This window comes from Nomia melanderi, chromosome 11 (genome assembly GCF_051020985.1).
Source record: "Nomia melanderi isolate GNS246 chromosome 11, iyNomMela1, whole genome shotgun sequence".
In the NCBI taxonomy this organism is placed as follows: Eukaryota; Metazoa; Arthropoda; class Insecta; order Hymenoptera; family Halictidae; genus Nomia; species Nomia melanderi.
The window spans coordinates 13,327,698-13,354,106 of NC_135009.1; the positions used below are offsets into that span (position 1 = coordinate 13,327,698).

The window sequence follows — 26,409 nt, forward strand, 5'->3', positions numbered from 1 at the left end:
TATTCTTTGTTTCGCTTTAGTTTTTTGGCTGGGATATATTTTAAGTGCATTTAACGAGTATAGACTTCATTATTTGATTTTATTGCGCGCATGAGATCTTTCGAACTAAATTCCACGCTTAACTGGTTAACAGAGATATTTCGTTGGTGAAAATTTAGTGTAAAAAGAGGAAAATTATACATTTATTCTATACCTACGTTTACTTAGAAACGCCGCGATTGATAATAAGAAAATGATATTCAATTCGAACTTGGAAGAATTAAGTGATATTTGTTAAATTCTATTTGAAATCTTGACAAGTCTAACACAATATTATAAGGCAAGGGGTTAACATATTTAACACTATTTCTACCGAAGGTGTCAAAAGACAGCTTTCGAATTTTTAACTTAAAATTATTTTCCAAGTTTGGTCGTATATTCTGAATTGACTTTTCGACTTTTTCAATAACGATTACAAAACTGATTATAGGAAATGTACAAAATTCAATCGAGGAAAAACGATTAAACTGAGCCACATTTTTCGTCGTGACATACTGTATTATTTGCCAGTTCAACTATTGAATAAAAACTTGTGAATCTAACGTTGTCTAGCAATCCTGAATAAATTATCCCGAATTCCGTTAATTTGACGTTCGGGCACATACAATTTTCTAAGTCTCTTTTTATCTAATTGTCTGCGTTCTTCGTTAAAATTTCAGAGAATTCTATTCTACTTTTCGAAGACTTCTATCGTTTGCAGAGAAACGATGAGGTGTTTTTGTAAGACTGTTGTGATATTCAAGTTCGAGGGGAGTGAACGCAGCTAATACAAGGGTCAAACCAGGCCAACCGACGAGGGTCGTTTTTACGACGGAGGAAGTCGAACGCTTTTAAGTCTAGAGCGTCGCGGAGAAAGTGGAACGCGATCGAAAAGCGACATTAACACTTTCCTCGAGGTTCGGTTCGGCAAAAACCGTCTAAGTAGATAGAGTATTTATGTCTTCTGGCAAGGAACTATAAAATCAAACTCTTACGAATGTTTTTATCGCGACGCCTTCGAGTTTCTTCGAGTAATTATCTAAAATGACACGTGCGCAGCGAACACTGCTGTTCGCTTTTACGTGTTTTAAGGATCGTTTCAAGAGAAATTATCGTTTCTTTCTGATTCCAGCCGAGAATGCATTGACACTCGGAAAATCAAGGTTGTAGCTTATCAAAATAGTCAGACGGAAGATCATCATCGAACTTGAAGACTATTTGACGAAGCACTGACTCCGAATTGTTCGAAGATACCGCGTATATGAGATTATCTAAAGAATTCACCCTAAGTTTCCTAATCATTCATTCTTATTTTTATTATTACCCGCATAGAACTAGACAAATGTAACGATCGCGCAGTTTAAAATTTGTTTCTGTAAAAATAGAAAGCCGGTGGAACTCGAACGGTCAATTAGATATAAAATATTCAAATAAAATGCTTCTTTCCAGTGTCTCGTGCATCATTTGTATTTAACACATCGAACGCCGGCTAAATATCAGCTGCTAAAAACGTCGGTGATTACGTTGATACACTTTTAAACATCGATCGAACCAAAATTTCTAACTCACGGAAGAGAACAAGGAATTTGACTTCGTAAATTTTACTTTGGATTTCTGTTATATATATCTAAAATGTTACATTAACGTAGAATTAGCAATTAAACGATAGACCAAAAATCTGCTACATAACTCTGCTAATTGCAGCATTCAAAGAAATATTAAATTTCATTAGAACTAATTGTCCATTTCAAATATATCACACAAGAATACAATACTGAGTTTCTTTTATAAATAGCGATAAAGTGAATCTCACTGAAAATCCGCATAGTTCAATCCTCTGATAATTAGCCGGTACGCAATGTTAATAGGATCAACAGTCGAATGAACGTTTCATTAGCGCCGTGCGGTCTCCGAACACGAGAGAGGCGCGATCGCGTATTTTTCGAGCGTATTTCTGAAAAATCTCTGGCGCTCGAACGGTTAAGCGCGAGACGACAGAGGAAAGAGGTCGAAAACGGTACTCACCTGTTCACTCTCGTAGGTCGAGCAGTTCGCGGGTCCATTCTCGATCGGGCCGCGGCTCACTTTCGCCCGGATCTGGAAAAAAAAGGCCACAGAGAGCGTTCGTTAGAGCGAGAGGACAGGCCGTTCAGCGGCGGCTCGTGGGGCTCAGGGAGAGCTCAGCTATTTTCGGACCCCGTCGGACCGATTTTCCGCCGGCACGCTCATCGACACGCGACTAAGTTTAGCGCGCGGCGATTATACCTCAAGGTTCAACTTGTTAGCCGCCTTACGAAATACCGAAAATCGCCGCGCGTGTTTACATCCTTGGCTCGGCCGCGGCTTATGTCATCGCCGTGGACTTGGCACGGTCCGGGGGAGGATTCGGCGAGGTCTCCGGTGCATTCGACGCTCAGGCGCGGCGATGCACCGATTCTGGCGTTTAAACGACAAGAAAGTTGCTTCGACTAGCTCGGTACAACTTATTTGTCCGAGAAACCTAAGGGGTAGTTCATAGAAAGATTCTTTGACCCTTTGCGAAGGGATTTCAGTGAGATGAAATGTTCAAATTTTGAAGGACAAACGATCTAATTAGACGAAGAGCAAGAATATTTAAAGAACAAGTTGCTTCGTCTAGCTCGGTGGAAGCTATTTATCCGAGAAACCTAAGGGGTAGTTCATAGAAAGATTCTTTGACCCTTTGCGAACGGATGTCGGCATTTCGGAGAGATGAAATGTTCGAATTTTGAAGACTGAGTCGCGAACAAATGATCTAATTAGTCGAACAGCAAGAGATACATAATTTAGCTTCATATATTGAAGGTTTTGTATGTTTCGAAGAATCTTCGTCCGCAAAGGGTTAAAAGGAAGTAGGATCAAAGTTAGACCCTAGAGCTGATAGCTACCATCTTAGTATAGCCACCATTTTGGCTCTGGTAGCTAAACTATTCAAAGCTACTAAAATCTGAAGCTTCTAGTTCAATGAATACACAGATCATATAAAGTACAATTTAATTGAAATATTAACCCTCTGAGGACGATATAATATCTTTACAATATTTATTACAACATTCTTGCTATTTCGTTTACGCGCGTAAATATTGCGAAATATATAACATTTCAAATTTTCAAATTGCTCTCTTAAAAATCAAATTGCCTAATTTTAACACTAGCTTACGACTCTTAACTTTTCAGCGTGCGCAGTAAATATTCCAACACGTCAGCCATCTTTCCAAATCGAATTCTCTCCATTTTATGTTCTAGAATGCCGATCTTCCTTTCGAATCAACGGATCAGTAGACCTATGATCAGCTCCCAAGACCGCGATCGATAAGCGGATCGGTGGATCGGTAACGGTAGAATAAATCTCCGGCGATGCGCAGGAACGCGAGTCGTCCGAGGAACCGTGGCCGAACCGATTTCGTATTCTTTTTCGCGCGCTACCGTCCGGCAGAGGTTCAGCCACGCCACGTCGGGCCGCTCGCGCGCCACGCCGGTAACGGTAAACCGTAATCGCCGGCGATCGCTCGGATCTAAATGAAAATCTAAACGCGAACCGGCGAGATTCCCAATCGTTTGACCGTGGCAACGCCGAAACCGTTATCGGCGTGCACGGCATTCGAGAATCTCGCCGGTTTTCCCCTCTTTTTACGCGCGGCCCACCGGCTCTCGTGACGCCTATCGATCCTCCTTCGATGAAGATCGGCGCACGCGACGCGACGCGACGAGGAACAGGGGAGCCGCATCGATCGCGAAACGCTTTTGGCAACCGTCGGGCTCCGAGTGTTACGGGAATCCTGCTGCGACAGGTGCACGAGCCTCGTTCGTCGCATCGAACGGGACTGTGCTCGGAAAAATTGGAAAATGGCGGACTCCTTTGAGTCGGAGCCAGTCTTCGAAATGTATCCGATGAAAATTGAATGGAACCCTTGTCTTAGAATATGTCTGATGCGTAGATTTTAACGCTAGAACTACAGTATCAGTCTAAATGAGTGGTTTCGAGTTTTTTGTTTAATTATTGATATCTTCGAAGCATTGAATTCGAAGTGATTTTGAAAATAGTTTCATTTGAGTACTATAATGAATGTCTGAAGAAACTGGAAATAATTGGTACATGATAAATGCCAATTATACTATATTTTATATTAGATCATTGAACTGTATACAATTTACTCGTATCTATCGTCCTCTTTCGTTTCATTGATAGAAAGAATTTAACAAACGTAGATATTGTTCAATTTGAATTACACTCAATGAAACGACGACTATTTACAGACATTCCTATATTATAAATAATGCTAGTAATAATAATGCAATTCAATCAAATGATTTAATATCATGTTTCAATTACTATGGTTCAATGAAACGATTATTCGGAAGCATTTCTATATTATAAATAATGCTAGTAATAATAATGCACTTCAATCGAATGATCTAATATCATATTCGAATTACTACTTCACTCAATGAAACGATTATTTGAAACATTTCCATATTATAAATAATGCTAATTTCGTGACATTCAGCTAGAATAACGTGCAATAATAATAATGCAATTCAATCAAATGATTTCATATCATATTTCATCCATGTTGTATATTTTACTCTATAACTCCTGCGGCGTTCAACGTGTTAATTGACGCATGTTTTCTCATTAATTCCTTTCAGAGTCATCCGACTTATCATTCCATTATTTTTTCTCAATAGTTATCAATATCAAAGCAGTGGTATCGATCATAGTTGAGAAATAAATCGCAGTGCAAGGGGTTAATACCGCCTGGGAAGAGGAAACGAGAGAAAAACGTTATTATTTTTCGCTCGAAACGAAGTTCCAGTGACTCGCGCGCGCGCTTTATCGTCGCAGCGGCACGACACGACAACAGAGATGTTCGTGGCGAAACTTGTTTAGTAAACATTCGCGATAGCCGTGGAACGCATCGCAAACAGATGCTGCGTAATCCCCCGGCCGCCGAGATAAGTACGTAGGCGGTTCGCGCGCGATACGGAAGAACTTGCTCGCCGGTTCCTTGTTCGACAACATCTGCGCGCCGGCACTTGTTTCAACCGGGTGGAAGACGCTGCGGATCGATATGGATTTAACACGTTGAATAACGTGGGGTCACCGGTGACCCCAACTAAGTCTACTTACTGTAGTTCGCTCGATTAAATGATGATTATTTGACGTTTCTATATCATAGATAATGCTGTCTAATGCGGTGACATCCGATCAGATGAACGTGCGATAATAATGAAATTCAATTAAATGATGATTACACGAAGGAAAAATTTCTAATATGGTTAGCCCTAAAATTTCTAACCCTTAGCACTCCAGGTTGTTTTGTAATCTATCAGCAACTGCGACTAATTTTTATAGTATTCCTAGCGAAAACGAGAAATTCTATACGTTTCTTTCTTTAAAATTTGGACGTGTGAAAAATCGAATAATTTTAGGGTAGTTTCTTCAAGATTCATTAAAACATTTAATATTATGTGCAATATTGGAGCCTACAGAGTTCAAAGGGTTAACAAACATAAATATCGTTGAGTTGTGTTAAGTTCAAATGAAACATTGTTCTCGTTAATTTGTATGGTTTATACTAAATCTAGACATAGAAAGAGCACAGAATGTTTTCTGTTACTAGTACATTATTAACGTACTGATTTTTACGCGAATTACGAAGCATTTATTAGGATCTGAATTAATTTATACATTACGGCAATTCGCTTTGGTTTTACTGATATATTAACTTGGTAATAAAACCTGATGGACAGCCAATGGCAAGGAAGTAATTAAGAGACATCGCAGACTACAATTAACTGGTCCAATGCTCTTTGAAAACTGGATCTAGAAACTGTCTAACCCTTCCGATCGAGGATTAAACGGTTTTAGGTTGAAATTTTAGTTACTGCAATCTTCTCCGATGATTCGATGCGTTGCCGGTGTAAACACAGTGGTTCGGCGATTTTGAAAAATTCCCGATAAACAACCGGCGATCTAGTATATAAGAAAAATACGTTAGCGTATCGTTCGACCTTCAAAACTAGTTTCCACGGATCGCGTGCCGGTACCGGTTCCACGGTCGCCGCCCTTGCCGGCTCGTCTTCCGAACTCTGCGCCGACCTTAACCCCTTATGCAATTTTTCCACCGCGTGCGAACAATTTACCAGTCTCGAGTTAATTCGGTATAAACGTAGAAGACACACATCGATGTGAATAAATTCATGAAATCCTACATACTGCATGGCAATCCACGATTGTATCACCGATAACAAGACTACTTTCAACTGTAATCAACTGAAGACCAATATTTCTTCGCAAAAACAATAACATTTTTCATTTATGCGTACAATATACATTCGTAGTTCTCTGAAAGTGAAAGTAAAGAAAAAAAGTTCTGAAAATTGATCATAGTCACCTATGACTGCCGAAATTCCATAAAAACGATCACGCTGAGATTAATATCAGGTAAATCTATTCAACAACCATAGAAAACAACTGAACAATAATACAAAATAACTGTCATACGCAATTAACGATAATTATTTCGGTGATGATCTCAATTATATTTCCTTCGATTCAATAAATCTACATAAAATATTAATTGAAATGAAACGAGTCATTGAGTTTCTGAATACAATGCCGTAGCTTATAATTTCTAATAATAATATCAATTAGTTTTAATTGCTTTATATAATATAATATTGCGTCCGTGATAAATGTGTGACGCTAGCGAACGTGTTAATGACTTTGCCGAGACAAATATAGAAAATGAAAATAATGTAAATTATGCCATTGAATTATATTGTTATTATTACAGGTCTGAATTGTTGAATGTCAGTGTATTAAGTTGTATTACTTATAATATAGAGAAGTTTCCAAATAATCATCGTTTAACCCCTTGAACTCTGTAAGCTCCAATATTTCACGTAATATTAAATATTTCAATGAATCTTAAAGAAACTACCCTAAAATTATTCGATTTCCCACACGTCCGAATTTTGTACCAACAAATAAAACAAAAGATCGAATAAATGTTATATTTCTAATTTTCGCTAGGAATATTATAAAAATTAGTTGCTGATAGATTTCAAAACAACCTGGAGTACTAAGGGTTAACCCTTTGCACTCGACAGGTGACTCTCAGTCACCACATTATTCGACGCAGCAAACTCATAAAATTTTCAATTCAATATTAAACCTTCTGTAATGTATCGACACATAAAACATCGAAGTAAAACAGTTCTGTCTCCTAATTTATAGAAGATAATCAATTGTGTTCGTTGCGAAAAATATCGTTAATATTTAGTCAGAAAATAATGGATATAATGAGAAATATTATCGCAAAGGGTTAATCGAATGAATTATAGTAATTCGATTCGCTTGAGGTCACCGGTGATTCCCATGGCGTTCGTGCTAATCTCAGTGGTTTCCAAAAAGAAAAAATTAAAAAAAATCGCGTCGCGACAAGCGTCGACGTGACGGTGACGAATGAGTCCTTACGAAACCGGACGCGAGGAGCCGGGCGATCGATAAGGTCGAGCAGGCTGATTTCGTTCCGACGATCTAACCCGCTCGAAAACCCGCGGTGCTTTATCTCGTTGAACCTCGTAAGATCTCTTAGGAACGACGAAGGTTATCGCGGGACGGGGCCTAGCGCTCGCACGGACAATTAAATCGCTTGCAAGGCGTGGCGGGACTTATCTGTCTGCCCCCGGCCCTCCCCGCCCCGAAACTTAGCTCCTTCCGCATCCGTGGCTCGGATTTAATTAACTCGAACCGGGACCGATAAAAGTGGCGGCGGGGTTTTGCGTAAGAGCCACCGGCCTCGCACGCCGCGCGCATGTGACTCGCGGCCTCGGGGATCGGTCTTCTAGGGCCACGAGACCTCTTCTTGCTAGAATCCTCTTCAACACAATGATCAAACCTCTGCACTCGACAGTATTTTTCGTTGGAAGCATCCATTTTCTGACGGAATGTTAATATTATTTGCGACTTAGCTAGACACCTTGCAGAATTATTTTAGTTTTGTTTCGTGTGTTGATACTTTGTTGAATAATTTACATTGAATTTTTCAATTTGCTGCGTTCGCAGAGGGTTAAACCTTTGCACTCGACAGTATTTTTCGTTAGACACATTCAGTTTCTGACGGAATGTTAATATTATTTGCGAGTTAAGAAATAATGGACATCTTGCACGAACTATAGAGCAGAATTATTTTATTTCTGTTTAATGTGTTAATATTTTGTTCAATATTTTATATTTTTCATTTTGTCATTTTGCTGCGTTCGATCAAATGGCGAATGAGAGTCGCCTCTTGACTGCAAAGGGTTAATATTTGGAGCGACGTGGGATTCATGATTCAGTTAATATATAATTTAGATCTATTAGAAGGCACTGAGATCGTGTAGATTTTAATTCTAGTTAAATTCTGATTTCCTCAACTTCTTCAAATCATAAGTGTATAATTTTCGGAGGTTCAATTAAAAAAAAAATTCCAGATTCACAAATTCCCTTCGTATTCACAAGCTATAACCAACTTCAGTTCCTCGAGCATCTAATTCGAAATCCTGCTTAACCTGAAAACCTAACAGATCACACGAGCCACCCGTAGAATTTATTGCAACCTTGCACCATCTGCCACAAAGATAGTTCCCCCGGAGGCCAAGTTCAACGGATTAAACGTTGCAAACACGCGCAGCGCGGCCGGGTTGCCGCTACCGATCCGTTGCACTTGAATTTATCAGATAACGTAGTGCTGGCCGATCGATGGACAACCAAGCAGAGGAACAGACTTAAAAATCTGTTTATGAAACCCTATGCATGTCGTGGTACACATCTATAAATCAAAAAGCCCTCGTGTCTTTTTTTGACAATGGCCCCTGTTTCTAGAAAAATCAATTTCAAATCTGTATCTCACCGTAATAAGACAATAAATAACATTACGTTTAACAATGCGTTTATAAATACTGTAGTAGTTAGTCATGTGTTAACCCTTTGTACTCTGTAGGCTCCAATATTGCACCAGTTCTAACATTAGATATTTCAATGAATCTTAACACTAGGTTCACGATCATTTATTGTACACTTCATTCTATTATTCCTAAAAGAATTGATGCTCATTTAGATTGCGGAAACTGGAGATTCGATAGTAGGTAATTGGGGTACACGTCAGTGTGACCAATCGAAATCGGCGTAAACATTTACAAAATAATACTTCTAAATTCCAATATGCGTCAATTTGACATCCGCAAACCCAGCGTTAAAGAAACCACCCTACAATAGCCAATACCCGTGGCGATAGCCTGTCACGCTGTAAACCGCGGGAACAAGCTGTCAAGTCGTAATGACTCACCTTCTTCTTGCGCGGGTGCTGCTCCTCGAGGTAATCGGGCACTATGCCCTCGTCTAGGGTGGTGGTGGAGCCGGGCGTGCTGCTAGACGACCCGGACACGTTGTAGGGGTAGTGCTGCTGATTGTGCGATGGATGGGCCGGTGTCGGCCATAACGAGCCGGTGGTCGGTGCCCCCTCGTCGCTGAGAGGCGGGCTGGGGGTGCCGCTACGCCATGAAGCCCCGCTGCTGCTGCTGCTGCTGTTCGACGTGCCGCCCACGCCCGGCGAGCCGACCATCATGCCGCCACCTCCTCCTCCTCGACCTCCCCAGGAACCTTATATCGGAGAAACGAGAGGAATTTTCAATTAATTATTTGACCCGCTCGCACGACCCGATTACCCGCACCGTGACCCCCTTCTCCTGTGTCCCCCTGGCCGAGCGTCGCCATGGACGCACAGCTTGATTACGAATAGTGGATTGGAAGCTCGGGGCTTCCTCGGGGTTGCTCGCTTTGGCAACCTGCGCGAGGGAACACTCACGCTTTGGCGGGACCTTTTCGATGTTCCTGGTTTTGTTTGGCTTTCTGCGAGGCGTTCGGGGTGTCTGTTCAGTGAAGCGGAAGTCGGTATGAACGCTTTGTGCTGGGACATTTTTCTATTACGTTTGGAATGTCCTCTCGGAAGGAGTTCCTCTGAGTAGAGGGTTGAACTGTTGAAGTGGGTGGATGTTCAGGAGAGTAAGTGGGATGTTCTTTAACACTAGAACTACCTAGCATTTAGTACGATTAATATGTAATCCATATAGAAATTGTAATAATTGATTATTATCAATTCCTTCAGACGTTCATTATAGTACTCAAGTGAAACTATTTACTTTCAAGATCATTTCGAATATTCGATGCTTTTAAGATATCAATAACGAAATAAAGACGTTGAAACCAGTCATTTTGACTGGTACGGTAGTTCTAGTGTTAATGGTTGTTGTCGACGCGTTTAGTGGAAGCTGATGAGTTTCGAGTTTGATGATTCTGGCCGTTCGCGCGAGTTTCTTCGATTCTACAGCGATTACTATAGACATTATCCAATCAGTAGCGAGTTTTGTTCTTTTGTACGATGCAGAACCTGGAGGAATGTTTTAGACGTTTCCTTCGACTGTATGCTTCGACTATCTGAAGAACAATTACTACAAGAATAAGCTACACACAGTACAAAATGCATGATTCCTGAATAACCGGTTAACTAGCATCGTTGCCAACCGATTACAATATCTCACGCACCGAACTACCCCCGAGAAACGCTACAATCCATCCCCAAACGTCCACGGAGACGATAAAAATTCTCTGAGCACGAAAAACGGTCGGTGGGCAATAACCTCGTGATTGGATCGGTCGGTGACGCAACGTATAGTAGAAACGTGATTCGTTTCTCGTCTCGGACTCGCTCGCTCGCGCATGTAAGTATTTACTCACGCACGCAGGCACGCTCGCACGCACGCACGCACGCACGCATGCACGCACAAAAGAACGATCGCGGCGCGCGGCGCAGGAATAAAATTAGGATCAATTGGCCGCGGTTCTTGGTATTAGTAAGCCATTTACAGCATGATACTGACCGTAATTGTGCTGGCAGTGAAGTGGCAGGGGATTGTGAGGACTGTGTGGCGAGCATGAGAGCGACATGAGGACCAGCGCGGCGGTGCACTCGTCCATGCAGTCGCCGCGTTCGTTGGTGCGGCAACCCTCGCGGCCGCATCCGTGGGTTATTCGGTCGTTCCAGCCGCTGTATAATCGCTCGGAGTCGTTACTCGAGCTGGGTCGCCGTTTCCTTGATCTGAAACCATTAGGAGTCCAACAGTTTAGTGTCGTTCACGGATACCATTAGGCCGGCGCTGAAACATCCTGCCGAGCAATGCTCTAAGGGAACGCCGCCGGGCGACGAATACAGGGATCTACGGATCAAGCGCGTCGTTAAAAGAATATTAAGTCGGTCGACGCTTCCTTCATTTCGTTTGTCTTGTGAAGGTAGGCTACTTCGAAAGGTGGGCTATTTAACGCTTTGCGGACGTCGACATTTCGAGATGAAACGTTCATATTTGGAAAGCTATGTCGTAAACAAATGATTCGATTACTCGGACAGCGAGAGATTAACATGTAGTTCCTATTATTGCTATTATTTAAGTAATTAATGTATAACTTAGCTTCATCTGTTGAAGGTTTCGTACATTTCAAAGAATCTTCGTCCGCAAGTTAGAAGCCCTCTTTGAGTAGCGTAGCGTCTTCCGAGCGAAGTATTCGAGACTGATCGTTAATTTGATTGTAATATGATTTCTTCTTATTTAGTGGAGTATCTTGAATGATATATAAAACGGAGAATCCACGAAATCGCGGTATAGTAAATTCAAGGTTTCAATAATACTCGTTCGAGGATCAACAGTGTTATTTCCCAGTCGCGGCATGCTCTTTCAAAAAGAACGGTTCTCGGAACCGTATTATTAAGCACATTTTTCACGGGCCTAACGAGGGACGAAGAACAGAGCGCAAACATCGTGTTCTTCCTACGTCGACGGGGCGTGCAGAAACGCAGCCGAACGATCAATTGGAAGACGATGCGGGGAATAACAGAGATTAAACCCGTCACGTAACGCTGATTCCGTTTCTCCGTCTTTTTGCCGCCGTCTCTGTTCCCGGCGCGACTAGATTAGTGGATGAACAGGCAGTTTCGCGATGGGGAAAAAGCGTTTTGAAGAAGAGCGAACGCGTGTCTTCGGCGGCGAGCGCCGCCGCCGGCTAGGAAGGGGGACGCGCGAGCGCGCGCGTAACAATGGCCGACCGGCGGCCGCGCGCGGTCCTTCCCGGAATTTCGCGCTTCTGCAATTACGTAAAATAATGTCCCTGTTTCCTTTTATTCCCGTTTTTTCCTTCCCGCTGGCCCACGGCTAACCGATACGCCGCGAGCAGCGCGACCGCGGTCATTGTACCGTAATGTCCTGATGGACGACGCGCTGTAAATTACTGCTTTTCCGAGAAAAGCTGTAAAGATGTTACGATAACATGCTGCCTCGCGAAGCGTTCCACGGGCTTCAACCTGTTCCCGTAGATTAGTACCCTGCTCTCTCTCTCTCTCTTTCTCTCTCTCTCTCTCTCTCTCTCTCTCTCTCTCTCCCCCTCCTGTACACCCCCTTTTTCCTCTCTCCTTTTTGTTGGTTTAATCGCGTCGACTCGTGTTCTCTTTGTTCGCGAAGTGACTCGCTGAAATTGCGGCCGCTGGGACCCGTCGCAGCGCGACGCTCGGCGCGTTTTGAATATCGAGCCTCGAAAGGACGCTCGATAACAATTTCCAGGCGTTCAATCAATTTTCGAGTCCGACGAGAGTTTTTCACGTGAAAGGTTGAACCCAGGGGACGCTTTGGGAACGGGGAAAGCGCGCTGATCAGTTTTGTTCTGTGTTTCGTGGGTGTTTCTTGAACGCGAAACGATCGGTTCACTTTGTGTACCTGAGGTTTCGGAAATATCGTCGAGGCTTGGAACGATTTCGGCGATTAAGAGATATTTTTAATCGATCTCCGGCTTTGATCGGTAATCGGGGAGGTCGACGATCGTGGTTCGGGGTCGAAGCCTTCGAAAACTCGCTCGATAGACGCTGCACGATGGGACACCCTTGATACACTGCGCCCGCGAGTGGATCGAATGTACGTCCGGAGGACATTCGACACCGGGTGATCAATAGAAACCCCGACTTCCTAGAAAATTACGGTGTAAATTTTCCTCGTTATCTGGCCTGCTCGGGTATCAACCAGCCCCGTAGAATAATCGAATCGATACCCGATGTCCTGCGAAGCAATGCCGACCGATAACGGTGACGTCGGTGTTTGATAATGAGCCGGGAAGTCGCTAATAATAACAATAAAATAATATTCGCGACGCCGCTCTTTCGATCGTTATTCCTTCGCTGGATCTTATATTTAGAGCTATATATTTATAATCTAGAATATAGAATCTATAATTTGTAATATTATATAGAATTTAAAACGATCGACGGTGATTCATTTTATATGAATATTGATTATAAGTAATGCCTCCATGGCGTTTATTAAATCTGTGATTATAGATGAAAGGGGTTGCAAAGAAGAACGTGTAATAAAATAATAAAGTAAAGGTAGAATTGAAATGACATCGAATGAACATATAAATCAAGGAGACATCGACGTTTGTCATTGAAATTAATCTGGTGTGTGATAAAGACGCGCATGCAAATTAAAGTGACTCATGTCGCTCCCTCAAACTGTTCGGATCCTATTTCCAAACGGTATCGTCGGATTGGCTGAGGAAGTCTATTTAGAGCCTTGTGCACAATACGTCCGGCTTAGTTATTAAAACTGTCGCAGTCCTCGACATGCTAACAGCAAATGCTTAAAAGATGATTCGACCGTTCCGTCGTTATCGCGGTAGACTGTAGGACAGCTACCGCTAACCTTCCACGTCGACAAGTCGAAGTATATATTCGTATCGCGAACAAAATTTCATAAAACATTACAAATTGTTACTCAAATGTACCTAGAACCCTAATACCCCAGAAAATAGGAAGAACAGGTGAACTCTTATAAACCAGCAGGACAACATTCACATCAACGGACTTAGCATAGCTACCTTTGGATCTTCCATGATGCTAACACTAACCAACACTGAGAATCCTCCAAAAAATCTCCAAAACCACTACCAAAACCTACTCAAACCATGAAACTCCCAGGAAACTAGAGTGAAACCTACAAAATCCTCGAAGAATCCAACACCATCCACTTCAAGAGACTTAGCATAGCTACCCTGGATCTCCAATGATCCCAAGACTAACCAACACTCAGAATCCTCGAAAAAATCTCCGAAACCTACTCAAACCATCAAAATCCCAGGAAACCAAGGTAAAACCTACAAAATCCTCAAAGAACCCAACACCATTCAAGAGACCAGTCACAGCTACTAATCCTCCACGCACCCCTACCATAAAAGATCCCCAAAAACCGCTCACCAATCGTCAGTGAAACCTGCTGAAACCCCGAATACCCCAGAAGTGCCTTCTCCTCGCGAGAGGAAATCGAACGGAATCAACAATATTCGTTCCAGGAGCGGCGAGCACCGCGTTCGCGGGACTTTCTAGAAACCGGGCGCAGGTTTCACCTTCGCGACGCTCTTTCTCCGAAGGGGGAACCCCGGCGCGAGAGTTTCGCGGCGGGAACGGTCGGTTTTGCAAGGCGGAACGCGGAGGGCACGGGGTCGGGTAGGTGTATATGCACACGCGGAACAGAAGTCCACCCTCCCCGCCGCGGGAGCGGAGCCCGTGCACCGGCGTTTTGCGCGAAGGACGCGCGGCGCTGCGCGTATATGCACGCTCGTGGTGCACCGCGACGCGGAGTCGCTCGCGGGCGAAAGACAGAGAGAGAGGGGAGACACGAGCGCGGGCTCGGAGCGACGTAGTCAAGGCCGCAGCTAAGCCCGTTCCGCTCGGACCGGTACCATCGAGAGTCGAAAGTGAAACGTCGCGTTTACCCGCCACCGCGGAATGACGCACGACCTAGACGGTATTTCGAAAGTAACACCTACCGGGCTACACACACGGCTCCCCGCGAGCCGTCCCGTTTTCCTCTTCGTGGAGAGGTAACGGGCCCCGGCCGCGAGGGAACGGGCCCGCGACGGCGTCGATCGGCTCTGATAATTAACCCTTCGCGGAGGATTGTGTAAAGTATACGGAACCTTTCGCGGATTCTACTAAATTAGAATGCTTCAATCGTTTCTTGCTGTTTGAATAGTTGAATCCTTTGGTTGTAACTATTCCGATGAACGTTTGATGTCGGCAACATATCGACATTTTGCGAACGATTGCGCAGTTTATTCTATCGTTCCTGGGGATGGATGGATGTTTGAATCTTGGAAGGTAGAGGTCTGGGGATAGATAATTTGAAGATTTACTGGATAATGTTTATAGAAGTCAGTATGTGTTGGATGGGTTCGTTGGTTCTGGTTGAATTGAGTTACTGTAATTCATGTGATTGAAGTTTGTATATTGTGAATTAGATGATTTAGATTTGTTGCGTTAGTGGCTTGCTGCTTGAATCATCTGGCATTTAATGTGTTAAGTGTTGGATTGTTGTTTTCAAATCTAGTGTTAGTATTGGTAGCAGTTGCTCTTTAATTTGAAGGAATTAATTAGATTTAATATTGCTTGAGTTCAGCTTCGATTTATCTATGTTCGCTTTAGAATGTAATAATTGATAACAGAAGAATAATATTTAATGTGAATTGAGCAGAAATTCAATTCCGTGTGAAATCTTCGCTATCTATGTAGTAAGTATGTATTGCGCGTTTCGTTCTTGGTAGAGATAAATGTTATTAATGACTGGCCGGCAGGCTTGTGAAATAGGTATTTATTTGTCCCGAGGATTAATAAGAATTTATCCGTGAAGAAATGACGCACAGATTCTGCGATAGAGCGTACATGCTACCCGAGGAATCGCGGAAAACTACGTCAAAGAATTAATTTGAGGGAAAATTAATTACATTCCTTTAGCGGCACTTGCTACGGAGGAGTGTTATTTCGCAATAAAGAATCGCGCGGTGTACAGTTAGGAGAACCGTAAAAACTTATCCTGCAAGATGGCAGACGCGAACTTTCATCGGCAAAAAATTGTTTTACAGGTTCATTCACACGTTGAAAGTTCAACCGATTAACGCCTGGCGTTCCGTCTTCGCGACACTTTCGTTCCACTTGTATTTTCGTTTGCAAAAGCGAAAAATTAAAAGTGAAAGCGTCTCCAAACGGGAACGAAGGCTTTCAACGTATTAATAGACACTCTTGCATTAGTTCCTTACGATAATTCTACAGAGTACAATGCGAATTATAAGGTATACAGTAAATCATCCTACAATAGCAGGTAAACTTAAGGCATCGATTCACACAATCATTAAGAAACTTTCAACTGCGTCCCGATAAGAGCGAGGAATAGCTGGCGCGGCTACGAAGAAAAGAAACAAATTAACCGCATCGAATAGCTCGGAACAATACGAAACCGAAGTTTCGTCGCGTTCATTCATCGATGCGCGACACAGAATCGTCCGAAAGTTTTCCCGATGAAGCGCGCGGGAATCTAGACCACGGGAAGCACGGAAATGGCGTCCCCGTTCGGACTTGCGCGTTGCCAAAAGCTCCGGCCGCGGTTCAATTAAAGAGAGCCGGCTAGTCACTGAAAGACGCGATGGCAAAAACGAAAGAGAAAGTAAATTGCTCCGGCGCGGGGCGCTCTCAATACACGCTTCGCCTTGTACTTGGACACGGGACCGAGACGCGGGCCGAGGATAATCTTTCCGTCCTCTTTTTCCCCGGTCGTTGCGTGCTAATTGCGCGCGGCAGGGACGCGGCGCAAGAGAAAATTGGAGCGTGGGAAACGGGATTTCGATCGATCGACCTTTCGCCGATTCAAGTGCGCCCCTTTGCTTGACCATCCCACCGGAAGAGCGGAAAATACGCCTACCCGAGAATCGCGTGCTATCTTGAACCGAGCGCTAATTGTTCGACAGAAATAACGGGTGAATAATATTCGAGCTACAAAGAATTATGCATCAAAACATCCTTTCAATCACTATTAAAAGTAATATACTAACATTCAAATCATTTCAATACAATTTAACATCCCTTACAATCCACCCATTCACAGACAATTCAATTTATTATTCCAATGATCCCTACTAATTAACTTCCTTTCAAAGCCCAAGTAGCGTTAAACACGAGCAACCGATTCCAAACGAATGTAAACAGTCGTCATTCAAGGATTCACGTCGACACGATGGAAACAACGGTTCCCCAATTCTGTCCCGCAAGATGGCCGCCGCGCGCGGCATGCGTAAAAATGGCGCATCAGGCGAAGCACGTCTAAAACGCGACTTAACGGGGCTAATTCGAAGCGTCTAGACGCGCGTCATTAAGCCTTCCAACGCAGATGTTATCGGTACCTATCGCCGCGCGTTCCGCAGCCACGATTTAAGGAGGCCGTTGATCCGCGACAGGAGGATCGCCGCGTGTGTTTACGATCCTCGCGCGCCGCTCGGTTCATCGGGTCCGACACAAGCGTGGCACGTCGATCGCTAGACCGCCGAGTGTCCTTGCTCGTGGCTGGTTGCGTAACGTTATGTCACAGCGAGTTGATAACGACCGGCGTCGTTAATGCGACGACCGTTCGTAATCGTTCGCTCGTGAGCGCGATTTCCCGCCGATCGGATCACGGAGGGCAAGATGGCGGCCCCCGCGGCCGCGAGAACATGGCGGCCCCGCCGGCCACCATTAATCTGCTCGTTTGGCCACTCGCCAAGATCAATTAGCGGACTGCGGATGCTTATGCAAATTTACGCCCTTCCAGGCTCGTTCGCGAGAACAGTGATTAAGGAAACATTTGCCGAACCTATCCGATACTTTATCGGCGGCTTCTACGCGGTTCGAGCTTCGTTGGCGTATCCCGTGGTCGCCGATGATACAGATACACAACGCAACCGGAAGTTGGTGCGTACACTTCGATACAATGGAAACAAATACGTAGTTACGAGTGAAATTTTCGATATCGGTTCTGTCGTAGCAACACGCTTACGTATCCGTCGATCTGAGAATAAAGCGCGCACACCGCAACACAGGATTGTTCCAACAATTACTCCGTGTCCGTCCGACGGAAAATTTCCCATTAATAAATCAAGACCATAAACTTCTTTCCCACAGAGCGAACGGTATAATTCGATTCTATTACTGCTCGGTAATAAATAAATCTGATTGCATTGGAACAACTAAGGTCTTCGAAAGCGATAAATGCCACCATGAACCATCGCACTGACGCCGCTCGGAGCGCATCGGTATTTTTCCAGGCGCAGCCATTCCGCCATTTTTCAACGGCGCGGCTTTTTTATGTGAAACGACAGAACCGTTCTCAAGTGTCTAGATAAAGCGTGCGGAAACGTTTTACGTACAGTGCGCGTCCCCTCATCTTCGATTTAATTTTCTCCGAGCGAGCACACCGATACGACTGGGAGAGGCCGCTCATAAAGAGGAGGGGCTCTTCCGTGTCCTGGCCCCGCGGTGCACGCTCGCGGTTGCCCCAGAAACCGTAATGCACTTCTCGTTATATGGGTCGGGAAGCGCGTTGATCCATATTCGGGATACGGCGTCCCGGCGCGGAACGGGTAACTGGGTCACCGATGCGGGCACAGCCGCCGCCGCCGCCGCCGCCGCCGCCGCGGAACTCTCTGTTGCCAGCTACCCCGTCCCCTTAACCCTTTCACAGTCCATTAAAAGCAGAAGAAAGGTCCCCGGGAACTGGGTATTCTGCTTGCGGCCGAAAATCGGGCGAATTTTTCTACCTTTCTTTGTCCTCCTCCCTTTTTTCTCCTTGGTTTCTGTGAAACTCGCGGAGCAATCTTGGAGCTTCGTTCTGCTATACAGAAGATAGAATTCAAGACGGAATTTTCAATTATTTACTTTTAGATAGAAATTGTTATTTTACTCTGAAGATGCTCTTTGCTTGTTCAGTTTTCTGAACCTTCAATATCAACTGTGGACCTTTTCACGTTCCGTTGACACGGGTTTGACCAAGAACTCGCGGATTATCTGTAAGCGCCATCTCCGACCAACAAAATGGAGGCTAATTTTGTTGAACGCGAAACGTTCAAGGACAGGCGAGTATCGGCCAGCGCAGATAACAAGTGTATAATAAATATTTTCAAGTTTCGACAGCGACAGTGCGCGCGTACCGGCCGAACGTGGTCGTTTGTTAACGCGGCTGACGGTCAATGGTGGTCGCGTTCGGTTTCGAGAATTCCAAGGCGGCCGGTACGGTGCCGGTGAAACCTGCGGCCCGGTGATTTCAATGTAACCCCGTTCGAAGGAGATATACAGCCGGCTCGTAAATTAAACGGAACGTCGGGAAGCATCCGCTTCGATGCAACCAGCAAGCAAAACGGAAAGAAGAATAAACGGTGGAGAGTGTGCCGAGAGTTGTTAATGTGTTTATGCGTTTTCTCTCTACCCGTTGAATTCCGGCCCGTTCGAGACCGGTCAAGCGATTGCAGCACGCTCCGCGGTGTTGTGGGAATCGCCGGCCGATTATAAAGAGCTACGCGAAGCGTCCTCACGCCGGCGGAGTGTTTTACGGCGGTTCGTTTGACAAAGAGGAATCGAGATGTGGTCCCGGACGTTCAACCACTTATCGCTTCGAACAGTGACTCTATTAATTCGATAAAAGCGTTTCGAAACATCTATTCAATCGTTCTTCTAAGATCCACATTGAAAATCAATACGATCAGGAAACTCTGCGATTCAATAAAAATTCATCGAAAACAACCACTAAAAAGTCCCCTTAAATCCAAATTTCAAACTCTTACTGAAATCTATAAAACAACCCCTACAACTCCATTCTATATTCCAAATCAAAACTCCCTGAATCGAAAGAATCGATAGAATCGGTAAACATCCAGAACCTTTCTCTCTCGGAATACCTCTACAACCGAATCGAAAACGCAACTGAATCGTAAGCGTGAACAGGTTTGATAAATACCTCTTGCCGCGATAATCCCTGGCGCGCTTCCGGCGTCGGTTAGCCGAGGGTCGAAGGGGCCAGGCGCGTGACCGCGTCTTCATCGGGAGCTCAAACGAGGAAGAGGATCCTCTCGAGCCGGCGGCGGCGGCGGCGGAGGCGGGCAGGCGGGCGCAGCGCGCGCCCGGGTGAAACTCTAGGGAAAGGAAGACGAGTTTTCCCGGACGCTCCGCCGAGCCGGTGCTCCGGGTGCCGGGGACAGGCCTGCCTGCCTGCCTGCACCCCATAAGGAACGCGAGTGGCAAGTGCATCGATCCGGTTCCGAACGATATCCGGGTTACGGAGTCGAATGGCGGGTCAGTCCGCCGGATACAGGAACGCCGAAGCCGGCCGGCCTGTATCGAGCGACCCGATTCTCCGCGGGCAGGACACAAACCCGGACAACCTGATTCCCGACCACGGCGACCCCATTACCTGACCCAATTCCGCTTCCCCCGAATCAACGCCGGCACGGAATTTACGAGCGCGCCGGCGGAGCCGCCGGTCTCTCGCCTAAAATCCCTAACCCGCCCTCCCGCATAGGAAATGAGGCTGCTAGGGGGTTAAGTTTATTGCTCCGGGCGATATCCCGGAGAATATGGCCGGCTGTCAGGCGAGCCGGAAAGAGATTTTGTATTTTTTTTCATCCTCCGTGATGTTACAGAGGATTTGCATAGCGGCGGATGTTTATCGATAACATTCGTCCGCCTCGACGTCGAAGTGGGACACCGTTTCTTTGGCGTTGGATTTTTAGGCGAACGCGGGCCGATGGGAAGCGTTTCTTTCGGTTTCGGGAAGTTATTAATGATAGTGACCTACATGATCGTTTGTTGCGAGGCCTGTAGGAGGGCGAAGGTTCGGCAATAGCTCCAATGCCGTGAACTTGATACGACTGCCGCGTTCATGCCCGGAGGATTCTTTTCGTTATTGCTTTCATTGACCTGAATACTACTTTTTAACGCGCGGCGAGCTGATCGTGATTCGAGACGCGTGGCACGGGTCCTGACGAATATGCTGCCTCTAGAGAAACTCTCGTCACGATTTTCGAGCGAACGGGGGTTACTTCGAATCGGCAGACGAGTGACTCGTGCCACTGAATGCACAAGCTACAGTAACTCAGTGAATAATCTCTTCAAATATCTTAAAACAAAATCAAAACACGTCGAATCGCGGTACAAACAAATCTAACGCTAAATACATTCTTCACAATTAATCGAAGCTCCCATTAAGCAGCTAACACGAACAAACCAGCGAACTTCCGTTATCCCTTCAAATTACACCTGCAACTGGCAAGTCCCACGCAACTGGAACCCCATACATCCATCCGTTATCTAATTAATCAAATTATCCGGCAGCTCCGCGCTCCGGATAGCCAAGCCATCGACAATGCGACATCGGCGTTCAAAGGGTTAATCACAGTTACACGGTGATTCACAGCGGCGATAACTGCCACTACACCTGCCGTCGTACCCGCGACGGAGCCCATTTACGTTACAACCTAATAATTCCCCTCGGAACCGTTAATTAAAAGGAAGAGGAGAGATCGCGGTTCCGGATCTGGCGTCGTCGGCCGAGGTGATCCAATTAGCCGCGTTATCTCGTCGACCTTCCGCGCGCGCGCCGGTGACCCGTTCCGCGTGTGTCCCTCGATCGCGGAACAAAAGCTCTTCCGTCGAAGAGCAACGGGACGGGCGTCCTTCGCCGGAAAAGCTCTAGCCGGCAAGGTCTGCCTTGTGTTAGCAGCGATCCGGCCCGCGGGAACGCGTGCACGAGCGGCAACACACGCGAACGCACACAACCGCCGCGGTGCATGGTACGCGCACACGGACGCCGGCCGGCCCGGTGTGTTGGTGCACGTGTAGCGTTCCCGTTTCATTGGCCCAGATTCGCCATTGGGTAGAGGAGTGACCCACCCCTTGACCAGTCCAAGTGGGAGAGGGCCAAGAGCGTCGTCACGGAACCCTCTTCTTCGTCATCCCGCCGCTTCGCTGCCCCCTTGCCCGCCGTTTTCGTCGTCTTTTCCCCACCTCCCCGCAACGCGCCGAACTCTCCACCCTCTGTCTCTCTTTCTCCATCAACAAGTAGCGCCGGAGCTGTGCCAATTACTACAACAGGTACATGCGACGGCACGTGCAGCCGGGGCTGCATAGGTGAACGGGAGCCCTGCGTGTTCGTGTGCACACGGAGTGTCTGCGTTTGAACCCTTCGCGTCGCGATCGGTTTTTTCAGCTTGAATCCGAGTTTCTCTGATTTGCGTGGTAGGGATCGGGGGAATTGGTTGAGGTCGGTGTTTCGGGTGTTGGTATCGATTGTGGAGAACGTGTGATGGAATTGGAATGTTATTGTGGTTTGGTTTCAACACTCGGAAGCTTTTTGCTGGGAGTATTTAGGATTTTACTGTAGAGGCTGACTAATGAGTAGATAAGTTGAGGAACGAAGGTATGCCTGCGAAGGATTAATAGTGATATAAGTATTGCTGGAAGATGGAGGTAGAGCAAAACAGCCGAACGTTGGCAGTATGTTCTAATTAGAAAGTAATGTGTCAACCCTTCGCACTCGATTTCATAGAGTAAAACTATAAAATTTGATACTTAATACTGAACTTCGTACGATGCATCAATTTGAGAAATATTCAAACAAAATAGCTTTCCTCGATGTAAGTTTGATTTCTCGGCGAGTTAGTTTCACAAAATATCCTCTCTATCTCATCAGAAGACGTTAAAATATTTCTAATGAAAAACTTCCGAGTGCAAAGGGTTAATAGAGGTTGTACTGACAAACAAACTTCTTCCTTGACACGTTGACTGAGGTCACCGATCACCGGAGCTTCCAAATTATAAGAAAATAATTATAACTTGTAAGACACTGAAGTGTTGACTAGCGTAGATAACTAGATAATAGTATAACGGAAGAATTGTGATTCTCAGTAACCAATAATTCTTCCTCTTTATCTTTACTACAAAAATATTCGGTGACGCATAAAACACTAGTGTTTTGTCAGTCAACGTGTCAACCGTTGCTCCGAAGCACATTTACACCAACTACGATCCTTACCAAACTACCCACCTATCCATAACTAGATAATCCTGTAACGGAAGAATTGATTCTCAATAACCAATAATTCTTCCTCCTTATCTTTACTGCAAAAAGATTGCGTGACACACAAAACGCTGGTGTTTTTTCAATCAACGTGTCAGCCGTTGCTTCGAAGCGATTTACAAAACACCAGCTAACGATGCCTATCAAACTACCCACCCAGACCACCTACGGTCGTGAAAAATGCACCGAGTGTAAAGGGTTGAAAGCAGAATCAGCTTGTATATGCAAGAGCCCGGTGTGCCGGGGAACGTGTGGGTCGCAAGGGGCGAGCGGAAGAAAGGCAAGAATACGATAAGGGAGAAAGGAGGCGGCCGGGAGGCCAGGTTGAGGGGCGGGGGAGTCGGTTCTGGCGAAAGGGAAAGACGAAGGGAGAGCGGAAGGGGAAAACAGGAAGGATGAAAACGACGCGCGCGTGGCTCCGTGTACCTGACCCATTTATACGATGCGACTCCGCACCGGTGGCTACGTAGCTCTATCGATCGGCCTAGATCCAGTGGCCCCAGCCTGGCACGACCTACTATTTGTTAGGGCACCTTAACCGCCCTCGTGTAACCAACGCCAAACTACCACCACCACCACCACCACCACCACTACCACCACCACCCCCGTACAATCTTTCCCTCTTCCTCTCGCCGACTCCCTTCGCCCGGCGATCTTTCCGCGATCCCTTCTTCGTAATCTTGCTATTCAACCCGTTCGCCGCGGCGCGACCCGTTCTCCACGCGATTCGGAGCGAAGGTCGAGCGAGGCTGGCCCTTGGCCCTGTTGGGATCTTGGCCGGCTACTTCAGGAATTCTTTTAATTTTAGAATCGCCAGGTTCCAGGGTGAAGAAACTTTTGCTGGCTGCTTGGACAGCGCTTCTGGGGACTTCTTTTGGAGGGGTGGCTTTTCGATTTGGGGATTCTGTTGGTTCCAGATGGTTTCCAGATGTGAAATCTGAGATTATTATGTTCGAGGAGGAACTGAAACTTAGCGTTGGATTTAAGGGTTGTTTGGAGATTGCGGTTTAAACATCTAATTAGAATGATCTAGCTTCTAATATTCGAAAATTCGGTGTACCTTAACACTGGAACTACCGAGGATTTAATACGACTGATATGTAATCCCTATAAGAATTCTAACAATAGATTTTCGGTTTCTTCAGACATTATAGTATTCAAGTCAAAGCTATTTTCAAGATCATTTCGAATATTCAATGCTTTTAAGATATCAATAATCGTGAAACAAAACAATCGAAACCAGTCATTTTAACTGATTCTAGTGTTAAGCTGTAACTAGACGAATGAGAATATTAAGAAATGCTGGATGAAAATGGAGGAATTAATTAGATATTTTTATTCCTAACGGTATCGCTCGAATCGGTCGTGCGAACGCCGCAGACATCGAAAGCTCGAACGATCCCCAGACGCCTCGCAGTTTTCTTCGTCAGCGAGCCAAGAACAAAAAGAGATTCGCGGGACAAAAATGACATCTGCCAGTCGCGCGGCGCTGTAGGTCAAGATCACGCGGCTCTCGTTGGCATATTTTGTCGCCCGGAGACCTTGGCTCCTCTTTCCTCTCGCGCGCGCGTGTGTGCCCGCGCGCGTCTAGGCTGCCACACAGCTGACAGCGGACCCCGGCACCGATGATACCCAAGTGTCCGCGAGAGAATAGAGCTATGTTTGGACCAAGCGTCGCTCTCTAGAGCTGACGCCCCTGTTGAAAACGCGCCGTTACACGGTCTCGAGTGGACGCGAGGCCTAACGTTTCACTTTGCAGCCTTGCCCCGGCTGCGCCAGCCTTGCGCAACTTTGTTGGAACGATTCATATAGTCCATGGGCACCAAGAGCCGCGGTTGCTCTAGGTCAGTTAGGGGATCCGCTTACCTTAGACGGTTTTCTAAGCGGAGTACGACATTTCGCGAGAGCGCGAGGTGTAATATCTTGAAACATTCGCACGGCTTCAGGAAAATAGAGTCCGCGGTTGAAGTTAAGAGTTTTCCAGGCGGAATAAAATATTCTGCGAGAGCGCGAAGCGTAATATCTTGAAACATTCGCACGGATTTAGCGAAACGGAGTCCGCAGTTGAAGTTAAGAGGATTCCTCGGAGCAACGGTTAGGCGAAACGCGGTTGAGCTAAGCGATTTCGTTGAACAGTTCAGCATGACCAATTTAGTTTCCACCGTGCGATCGACTCCGGCGAATGAAACTGAAACGAAACCACACTGAAATTGGTGAAAGTCGAGTGAATTCAGCAGCGACGGAAACCCGGGCGTTTCAATTAACTCGCTGTCTTCCAATATTTAGAGTCCACGCTAGACACAACGCTCGAAATTGGAACGGCGCTTCGTTCGTTGTAGAACCCCGCGAGCAACGAACCAATCGCGACCCTGGACTACACAGGGCGGGTCAGGAAACTAGGCCAAGTCGAATCTTCGCTGGCATTTTACGGAGAGTGGCTCGTACTGTGCAGAATCCATTTCTATCGCAGATATTACCCTTCCTTAATAACAATAACCGTGTGTTCGCCGAAGAACTTCGAACACTCTCCTCCAACACGAATATATTCTGACGCTAGACAAACTGGAGCACCAATTTTGAGGCTATCGATAGATAGACTCGATCCGTAATGAACAGAAAATTGATTGTTCCGAATGGAAGAAGATTCAGACGCAGTTTTACTGAGAAAAGGGACAGTCGCGAAGAATTGGAGCTGCTCCAAGCGTCCAACGTTTTCTTCGTCGTTCTCTTTCCATCGGGTCCAAGTTTCTTGACCCAGTTTCCTGATCCACCTCGCGTCCTCCATGGGAATGGGAATTCCACGAGCTTCTTTATGCTTCGCGTTCCCCGCTGTCTCCGGGGCGGCTTAATTGAACGCCGAACTCATATTCCACCGCTCGCGAATCGCTCGACCCCGGTATGCCGGCGAGTGAAAGTCCTCTCCGCTACTTTCCACGCGAGTATGCCGAGGATGTCAAGCGAGTCTAGAGTTCATGGAATTCTTCAATCCCCCCCCGGAATCGAACGGTGCTGCTGTTTCGCGGAAAGACAACCGAAATTCAACTTTCGACAAAATATAACAGTTTCTTACTGAAGTTGGTTTGTTGCGTTCGATTTAATGGTAGATTTACGGATGTTTATTCTTTTGTTCTATTGTTTATTCTATTGTTAGGAAATCTTGTGTTCGTCTTTATAAATCGCGGAAATTGTAGCTTCAATGCCAGAACATTTCAATGCTCGCATAATTGCTCGAATGAAAATCGACTTAGATTGTTACTAAATAATGAACAATTATTCGTTGAGTTTTAGAGTGTAATAATGTCTGTAATATCAAGTTGCATGTCGAGAACAATGTTGAATGGAGAAACTGCGAAAATTTGCGAT

General features: G+C 45.5%; 1 protein-coding gene across 2 annotated transcripts in view; it reads right to left on the reverse strand.

Moving 5' to 3' along the window:
• The window catches only part of Glut4EF (Glucose transporter 4 enhancer factor), a 141,562-nt gene that overhangs the window by 62,706 nt on the left and 52,447 nt on the right, over nt 1-26,409 (reverse strand). For both annotated transcript variants that reach the window (XM_031988735.2, XM_031988736.2), the window contains exons 3-5: nt 10,963-11,180; nt 9,372-9,685; nt 2,044-2,115 (exon numbers count right to left, since the gene is read on the reverse strand). In XM_031988735.2, coding sequence (XP_031844595.2) covers nt 2,044-2,115; nt 9,372-9,685; nt 10,963-11,180 — 604 coding nt within the window. The remainder of the gene's footprint in view (nt 1-2,043; nt 2,116-9,371; nt 9,686-10,962; nt 11,181-26,409) is intronic.